A 9,906-nucleotide genomic window follows, 5' to 3' on the forward strand; every position below is an offset into this window, starting at 1 on the left:
CAACACCCCAGAAAATACTGCTTCAAGCATGAATCTGTATTTATTTTATTCCATTTTCAAAGTAATGGGAAGAAAATCGCTGTCGTCGTGATAATTAAAGCCTTTTTATGCTTGAAGCACTAGTTATATGAAATTTAAGGTTTATAAAGTACAGTTGTAAGGTTATTTAAAAGGTCAACTTCTTCAAAAAAATTATTTTGGTGTATGAAAAAGGATATCCAATTTTTAGCGTGACCTGTTAATTCAATCTTCTGTTGTATTTTAATAAAAAAGTAATGTTTCAGTCTTCAAGGGGCGTTTTTAGACCTCTATATAGCCATTTGAATATTACTTTTATGAACGAAATTATCCATTTGTAAAGGGACTCAAAAGTTTGAATTTTAAAGTTATTTTGCTGAATTTCAGAAGTTTGAACTTTAAAGTTATTTGTTGAATTTCAAAAGTTTCCTTTAAGTTCCATTTCTCAAGTGATGAATAAGAATATAATCCTTATTTATGATTTTGAAGAAGAACAAATTTTAGCCCAATGAAATACTTCAGCCGTGGCATGCGTGCCATAGGTTGCCAATCCCTACTCTAAACTATATTAAAAAAATTCCTGAGTATCTAAATTATTACCAGGAATTTGAATTTAATGCCCTATACGCCTCAAAATTGAATTACATTTATGTTCTTAAACGAATAATTATCCCCAATTTATATCAACAAATTATTCGGATTCATCTTTGAGCATGGATATTCGAATATTCATTTATCCCTGTCTCTCTCCTTGATTGCCTGCAGAAAACAATGAAATAAGAGAAGGGAGAGTGAATTTGTAAATTATTGATTTGGATCAAAAAGGAAAGAATGTTGGTACTTCATCACTTTCGTTTTGTTATGTACATTCGAGAGGGAAACCGTATACTTTATTCTAAATGATTACTATTTGATGGAATAAGACGTGCAATTTCTTCAGTCTTTGTTATATTATCTATATAGTATATAAAATATTGCTTTTGAGTATAACATGTTTAACTAACTATAAGAAAGAAATTGAGCAAAAACATTGCTATGATTATAAGTTGTTGTAGAGAGGAATCACCATTGAATAGTATATTACAATGTACTTCTCTACATGAGGACAAAATAATAGGGAGAAAAACTACATAAACACACTCGTGTGTACAACATACGAGAGATATATATATTATAAATCTATGCAACATAAAGATTTCACAAACAAAAAGGAGAGACGAGTAGGAGAATATGTTTTGAATAATATATCTGAGGAATCCTCCACTCTCAGGTCTACCGATGAATGAATGACTAAGGTTTAATGTGTGAACACAATAATGAACGTTCTAGAGTAAGTGGATAATCACTATTTATGAATCCTCAACGTTGACGAGCATCATCATCCTTGATGTAATAATGATCCTTTTTAGATTCTTCGACGAGATCCGCTTGACCCACGGTTGTGGACCCCAGCTTAAAGGTAACTCTTTTTGTAGTGGAACACCGTCGTCAGTTCTGTTTGACCTCCTCACGCATTTCGTTAATGGCAGAGCAAATTTTAAGAGCAGGACCGAGTTTAATACTCATGGCAGCCATGAGATGCTCTGTTTTTAGGAGCATGAGAGCCTGGCCATCAATTTCTTGGAGCATAAAGTCTTCCACGTACTCAGCACAGCCGTGGAGGCTCTTGACGAAATCACAGACTTGTTGAACAGACCATTTGAGGGGATTTCCGTTCTTTCCAAAAACGGAGTTGGAGGTAGGTAGAGGTAGGGGTTTGATGATTGGATCATCTGTGAGTTTTCTGCGTTTTTCACTGGGTGGACCACTCCCATCTTTGATGTGGTGACTATTTCCTACAAAAACAAATCAACGAATAATTAAGAATGATTCAAGATACAATGAGTATATTTCAAAATACCTTTACTACTCTGATTGTTCCCAGAGCCAGGGTTGCGTTGATTATCAATGTTTTGACGCGTACTACCTGACGGTCGACCAGGACCACGCTTTTTCTCCGCATGCGTGGTGGTTCCTGTAGTCACTGAGGAGTTGGTCGAGGAAGTACTTGATTTTGTAGATGTGGTGGCGGTGGTGGTGGTCATAATAGGAGTACTACTGCTCCCAGAAGAGACACTCAGAGAAACAACACATGTGCCAGTGGTAGCGGGGGAGCTAATACTGTTTGAAGAAGAATTATGTTTGTGGGAGAAGGACTCTTCCGTCGAAGACTCCTTTTTGGGTACACCTCCGGGATTTTGAGCTGGAAGATATAAAAAAAAGGAATATGTTAAAATTATTCAGTCTTTCTTTCCATTATCTATGTACATATATTTGTTTAGGAGAAAAACTTTTTTTTCTTCTGTGAAGGAAAACATCTGGAAATGGTTTGTGTTTGTATTAAGATTTGTAAGGGACGGTTCCCCTCTTTTAGTAGTAGCTAGTAAAAGGAATTTCATTAATGCAGGCAAGAAGGAGAGGAAAAGACTGAACTTATAGAGGAAGGAATGACGAAATGGAAGAGCTTTTTTCGTATTAGAAATAAATAAATAAGAGGTTTAATTCGATCTCCGTCAATCATGATTAGACATTTTTCATCATCACTCCACCTAGTTACTTCTTATGGTATGAAAAGGGAAAAGAAAAACAGTTTTTGACAAACTTTCCTTTCCATTATCATTAAATTTATCAATCAACATTATGCCTCCCTCTTATTAAAAACACACTCCATCCTAATTTATGTGTAAAGTACCACGTCGAGGACGTCCCAAACAAGCTCGAAACTTTGATCCTCGCGCTCTATCTCTTTCTACATGAAAGGTCACATTTTTATTTATAAATTTTCCACATAGAGTGTGTCTCCGTAGACACACTCACCCCCAGCCCCCGTAGAGTCTATTATATAAGCCCTCAAGGCGTATTTTCATCCTACATAAACAGACTTGTCATATGTGATATGTGGAAGGAACAACATTATGATAATAATAAATTTTGAAAAGTGGGAGGGAGCTATTATTGTATTCTTCTTGTAGAAGAAGCGCTTTCCAATGAGAGAAGAGTATTTATTCTTCCTTCACTTAGTGAGGCTTGAAGAAGTAAAATACAGAATAAAATATTAGGAGAGCAGAACAAAGCAGGAGGAGTTTATATGGTTGCGCTGACTGCCAGATTATAGTGAATTCTCCTCTCCTTCTCTCAATTACAGGCGCGTTTAAGGAGTGAGTGAGCGCGTACGGTACTTATTATTCTGTGAAATCCAATGAGAAGATCATTTCTTCCTAATATTAAAATAAGTTAAACTAGGTTGAACATTAGCATAATCTATTATTTAATGATGAAGGTTTAGTATAAAAAAGAAGGCCCAGCAGCTCTTTCTGTCCCTTCAAATGTCATCATAATTCTGACGCCCTCATATTAATAATACTATTATATAGACCACCACCGGATGTTTCCTTCTATCCATCAAATATATACATATAATTAAATATAAAAGGACTTCTTCTCATCCAACGAAAAATAAAAAGATATGTAATTTATCATTGAATAGGGCGAAAAAAGAAGTCTGAAAAAGACTTCTTTTTTCCTCTCTTTTTCAAATACAGATGTACTATTACAACATTTGTTGGTTCACTTTCCCTTTCTTGAAGAAGAGGGAGATACCACGCAACCTTGAGTACTTTGAACAAGTAACCATCATTGGTTATATAGTATAATAAATACTGCTAGGGGAAAAAAGCCCAAGAATCCCCAAAACACCCCAACTTAGGAGAGGAGGGCGCTGCCTAATTCTATTATCAATACAAACTGAACACACCGTTGTAATGCATTAAAAGAATATTTCCTTCATGACCTACCTTTATCATCTCCGGCCTCCAGAGGAAAGGGTTGAGAGGACTCTTGGATAATATGACCATCAATGAAATGTGTTAAAACATTGGGTTTGACAAAGGCTTTGGGAGTATCACGGCCGCCACTAGTTCCATTGTTGACGGATCCACTTTCAGTCACTCCATTGGTTGTTGATGAGTTTAAAGAAGAACTAACTGGAGGTGGAGTAGAGGTGGGAGGTTTAGCCTTGATGAGGGTATTATTGTTCCCCGATGAAGTTTTGCTTTTGGAAGCGGTGGATGAAGTGGAAAGAACCTTGGTTGATGTTAAAGTACTGCTCGAAGTGGATACAAGGACAGTAGCACTAGCTCCTGATGAGGGAGAAGGGGCTGAAGTAATGAGGATGGATACTGACTGTGCAGTTGAGTTCGTGTAGTAGAAACTCCTCCAGAAGCCACCGTTAGCATGGGTTGAAGTGTCGGAGGTTGGCTATGGGAATTCACAGGAGGTTGGCTCTGAGAATTCACAGGAGGTTGTTGTTGAGATAAAATTGGTGGCCCCATGGCTAGAGGACTTGGAGAGGAACTCATAATGGTTCCAGGAGGTGTAGCTCTCTGTTGAACCATAGAGGGCTTCAGAATGGAATTGGCTGTGGCTCCTCCTACTGATGAGTTGACCTTTCCTGGCTGCTGACGTCCAGCACTAGAACCCATACCACCTCGAGGACTAAACTTATTCTTGCTCTTGGGGCTCGATTGTTGCTGTTGATTTACTTGAAGAGAGGCCTGTGCAACAGGGGTCTGAGGAAGAGTGTAAGTGGGTCGAACATTCGTGGTGGGAAGAATGGTAGGGAGAGCACGAGAGATGGCAGTTTTACCGGGAGGTGCTCCAGACTGTGTAGACACATTGTTAGAATTAGTCGTTACATGACGAATAGTTCCTGCAGTGTTGGTTGCACTCAGTGACATAGGCTGCAATGTTGGAGGTGCTAGACTAAGTTGTTGTCCAGCTTGTTGCTGTCCTTGCTGCTGATTGGTGGCACCAGGACTCTGGATATGGCTCTGCTGTGTAAGAGCACTGGGAGAGAACATGATTGGTTGCTGAGTCGTTTCATGAGACGTTGGAGCTCGCAGAATGATTTGTCCATTGGATGAGAGGATTGCCTGTTGATGCTGAGGATTCATGTAGGCAATTCCATTATGCATAATGAAGGATCCCTGATGAGCTTGTGCTGTAGTTGCCCCAGCAGTGTTTTGTTGCGCTAGACCGGATTGTCCCTGTTTGGAAGGAATCATTCTTTGCCTCATTCGATGATAGAGAGGTGAATAGGCCGGGTTGAGATGCCGTCATGAGGGGAGAGGTATTAGCAAACATGTAAGTTGGCTGCCCCGGACTGTTACTCTGAACAAGTCCATTGTGAGTGAGAGTATAGCCCTGATGTTGACTGATTGGAACAAGTGTAGCAGACTGTTTATTCCCCTGAGTGGTCGTAAGAAGTCCTTTGGCAGAGCCTCCCTGATGATTAGACTGTTGTTGCTGATGTTGTGCCGCCTGCTGCTGTTGAACCTGTTGTTGTTGTACTGCTTGCTGCTGTGTTTGCTGAGCCTGTTGCATTCCGGGCGCAGCTGTGAGAAAGATTTGATGCTGCCCATAGGCTGAGGCAGGGAAGTTGGAGGGAGAAATGACGAGTTGTCCTTGTTGATTATAAGTCGCAAATTGAGGAATGTATTGTGTGGTTGCAGATGCAGCATTCTGAGTGGCTCCTGAGGTCCCATAAGGAGGAGAGGAAATCACTTGGAATTGTCCTTGATGAGTGGACATGATCCCTTGATGTCCCTGTCCAAGAGTTGTCTGTTGTGGGGCGGGGGCGATCGTAGGAAAACCTGTTTGTTGAGAATATGTGATCTGAGGTGCAGAACCTTCCCCAGCCTTGACACTATTTCCACTCATTTTCATACTGAATTTCTTATTTATTTACTTATAGAAACGCACAATATATATCAAAGCACTAAATAATCATAATAGAGGCAAGGTTACGTGAGCCACGTTGAAGTAATGGAATAGACTCTTCGCAGTCGAATTCTTTTTTTTAAGCAAGACTACACTAGGAGACAAACAACTCCATAATTTCTTTTTTCACCAGAAACAAATTATCCCTCTTTTAAAATAACTGAGATACATTTACACTCATATGCAACACATAACGTAGAGGAGATACTCTATGTTCACACGTATGGAGAAAGAACCCAACTGAATCATTAGACAAAAAAAGAAGGGGGACAAGGAAAGAGAGGGAGAGAGAGAACATATTTATATATATATAAATGAAGGGGAATGGAAAACTGGCCGCATGGAAAGCCAGATTATTTTTCCTACTACATACACTACACGCGCGCAATAACGCATGCAGTAATTCTCAAAGGAAGAAATAAGGAGGACGAGAGGTAAGGAGATTGAGAAGTTAATAAAAATGATAAAAATAAGAAATATCTAAGAGAAGACGCTAAGCGCGCTCTTTTTTAATTTATGGACATGTATACAATCTCTCGACGAAGGGTAACTCCTCCTCTTTCTTCTTCTTTCAACTCAACTTGATAAACTTGATTTCTCTCGTTGTTGTTTTTTCTTTGTAAAAGAACACGAAAAATAATATATCCATAGAAAGGGAGAAAGAGAAAAAAAGATCGTACATATTGAAAATTTTTAGCTCTTGCTGTAAAAACATTTATTACTATGTTGAAGAACGGATAAAATAACGAATTAAAAGGAAGCGTATATATTTTTTCCCTTCTAGAAAAAGAAAAAAAAATCAAAACCAAGTGATAAGATAATAATTTATTAAATAAATAAATATAGAAAGAAAAAGGAAGAATTATTTAAAAGAGTGAGTTTTGACTAACAATTTATTTACATCATAAATAAATTGCAGATAAATAATTGAATAAATCAATTATTTATTCTTTTTTTAAATCTTAAATTTGATTAAGAGATTGTCTCACAAACTCTCAAATGTGAGATAATTAATGGGTTTCGCCTGTAGTTTTATCATTTGTCTTTGACTTTTTATTGTATTTATTTTCCATCTCAATCTTTCTAGTATTGTAGACGGAGTAAAAAAAAAGTTTATTACTCAAAAGTTATAAAATTGTATAATGATTTTAGGTTAGGACAGAGAAGGTTATTGTTGTGATCGGATTTTCTCTTCACATAAACTGAATCTATGAAAGCTACGCAAAAGGGCCCTAAAATGATCTTTATTGAGTTTAAGGGTTGAGAAGCTTAACCCTTTAACGTCATCACCAGTAAAACAAAACAATCTATGCTGTTTTTTTACACAGACACTACAGCTTTTTTTTATAGGCCTCAACCAAACGGTTCAAATATCGTTCCATGGTAAAAGGGCATATTAAAAATATGGATAAATTGTTATGCATTGAATAAAAGAAAACATATTTCTATGCAGATATCAAAGATATGGTGTCTCAAAATGTACTCTACCAAACAGTCAAGTTAAAGGATTAAGTGCAAACTTTGAGCCCTAAAAGTCCTCAGGATTATCTCACTATACCTTAGTTTGGTGCTTTGATAGATTAATTTGATCTTCAGTTCTCATGTTCAAGAACCATCCATTAAAGTTATGAGTCTTTGAGCTCAGTCCAAAAATCCTATATGGGTCTGAAACTCGTATTATTTTTCTTAAATCCATATAATTCAGCCTCGATCGTCTCGTAGTTTTATCATAAAAATCTGCGTTGCCTATGTACGTTAACTTTATGGGTCAATTTATTTTTAAAATTTGAATGAAACAAAAAAATTAGAAAATTGGCTGTTGAAAAAAAAGTGATTCAATTTTTTTTGTAAAATTAAGGACAGCAATATTGAAAAAAATGTAGATAAAAATAAATAATTAAGAGATAGTCAACAAAAAAAAACCCATTCACAACCATTATGACAATTTTTGCCCAAATACCTTATTAAATCCCAATTACAAACTCTTTTTCAAAAAATAATACCTACAGAATTATGAATAGCTAAAAAACTGCATCTTTAAATTGATTCGAAAATAAAAACTTATATTTATTCAGTAACTGGTCAATAACCGTAGTTCTTATTATATTATATATTGAGACTAGAACGTATTCGAATTACATATTTTATTTCGAATTATTTTTTTAATTCATACTAAAACTAATAAGCTAATCCTCTCCCTAATTCCATTTTTAATTCGTATTCAATATACGTTCTTCCTTATTTTCCATTAGTATAGTTATTGGGTTTTTTGGATTTTAATTTTTTTTTTGTGCATTTTCGAATCTACAATCCAAACCTAAGAAAAAAGTTTGAGACACGGGGAATCGATCTTTTTTTATGAAAAAAAAAAATCAACTTATGGGCGAAAATAAAAAAATGGCCCTCCAGAGACCAGGAATCCGGTCTAACCAGAATAAAAAATAGCCTTAGGTACGTAACTCAGAATTCTAAACAACTTTTATTATATGTCTAAGGGCTGTATTTGTCTCTGTTTGTGAAATAAATACCCTGGTTATGCGTTTATATTAGAGGACGGACACACAGACAGATATCTAGGGATATGTCACGCGGATGAATATGTTTGTTTTAGATTAAAATATATAAAACGGGTACATCCAAGTTAGAATTATTTATATCCGAAAAATGATCCGATTTGTAAGTTTGGTAATCCTTTAAAGTTATACTCCTGTAAAACATATATTCTAGACGTTGTTTTGTCTTTTGTTCGATAGGGAATTTCAACCCCATGCTGATTGGCTAATCACGACTTATAACTATTACATTGCAATGCCCAGAATATGAGAACAGAAGATGTTTCTCTAAATAAATCATGATTTTTCCCAAATGGCTAGGTCCAGTATTTTTTTAACAATTTTTTTATGGCTTTTTTTTAAGTAAATATATTTCTTGGGAATTTTTGATGAGCTCATTACTTAGACAAAATTTATTTCCTTAAATGTAAATTGATAACACATATATTTTAGGGCGACAATCATTTCTATTTTTTGGAAAAGTAAATGGCTTAGGTTAAGAAATGATTTCTAACTGTACAAAAAAAAAACTCTCTTAAAAGTTCGAACAGTTTTTAAACATATTTAAAGATAGGTCAGTGGCCCTAAAGATTTGAAAATTTATATTTAAAAAAAAAACGAAAAAAATTGATCACTTGCTTGAAGACTGTGAGTATATTTCAAGTTAAAGCTTTATTGTAGAAACAAAAATTTGAGCTTAATTTATTTGTAATAAAATATATTTTATAATTATTTAGAAAAAAATGTATTAATAAGTCAAAAAGAACGCCAATTGAAGTTAATTTAGTTCTTAACCCCTGTTTTATTTCCAACTCAACTATTGGTTTGATCAATTTCAAAATTTGCAACTACATTTAATTTTTATGAAATTCAGCGAAAAAGTGTAAATTTTTAATCACCATGACTTAATTACCTTTTTTAATGACTTTTTACGGAAAGTAAACATTTAATTCAACTTTATAGCACTAAACTAAAATTGACGGGGTTTTAATTGAATATTTATAAAATTGTAAATTTGTTTTTATATTAACAGAAGCAGCTAAAAGTCTTGGTGGAAAAACTATCACTTAATAGAGAGATAATTCGCCAAAAAAAGGGCAAACCACAGACTCAAAAACTCAAATTATATTAAAACAGATTTCGGTCTTGAAGTTTCTCTTGTCATACATTTGGACGAAAAAATGATTCAAAATCTTAATTTAACAGAAAAAGTTGATGGACCACCTGTGTTAATTTCAGGAAAGTTAATTTCTAAACTATTTTCCGTGGACAAACTTTCATTTGAGACAGGAGAAAAACAAGCTAATGCTGTACTTAAAGTGGTTAAAGAATGGGACATTAGATTCAAAATCAAACCATAGTGTTAGACACTACAAGTCAAAATACCAGCAAGAATAATAGAATTTGTGTTCATCTCAAAAATTACTACGCTAAAACAATTTACTACTCCATTGTAGACACCATATAATGGAATTAGTGATTGAATCTCTTTTCCCCAACATCACAAGATATTCCTTTG

General features: G+C 35.2%; 1 protein-coding gene across 1 annotated transcript; it reads right to left on the reverse strand.

Moving 5' to 3' along the window:
• Positions 1-1,035: 1,035 nt before the first annotated feature.
• Positions 1,036-5,120, reverse strand: LOC121122548 (uncharacterized). The gene is made up of 4 exons (XM_071890529.1): positions 4,353-5,120; positions 3,852-4,314; positions 1,919-2,260; positions 1,036-1,853 (listed from the first exon to the last, which is right to left on the reverse strand). The coding sequence occupies exons 1-4, from the start codon at positions 5,118-5,120 to the stop codon at positions 1,507-1,509; spliced, it is 1,920 nt and encodes a 639-aa protein (XP_071746630.1). The 3' UTR covers positions 1,036-1,506.
• Between the last annotated feature and the right edge of the window lie 4,786 nt (positions 5,121-9,906).

This window comes from Lepeophtheirus salmonis, chromosome 8, assembly GCF_016086655.4.
Source record: "Lepeophtheirus salmonis chromosome 8, UVic_Lsal_1.4, whole genome shotgun sequence".
Classification (NCBI taxonomy): domain Eukaryota; kingdom Metazoa; phylum Arthropoda; class Copepoda; order Siphonostomatoida; family Caligidae; genus Lepeophtheirus; species Lepeophtheirus salmonis.

Bases quoted from the DNA above. Each gene is read 5' to 3' on its own strand.
- LOC121122548 (XM_071890529.1), bottom strand. From the start codon at position 5,120: ATGATTCCTTCCAAACAGGGACAATCCGGTCTAGCGCAACAAAACACT. The intron at 4,315-4,352 runs GTGAATTCTCAG...GAATTCCCATAG, and splicing joins TATCTCAACAACAACCTCCT to CCAACCTCCGACACTTCAAC. The intron at 2,261-3,851 runs GTAGGTCATGAA...TATATCTTCCAG, and splicing joins GGAGGCCGGAGATGATAAAG to CTCAAAATCCCGGAGGTGTA.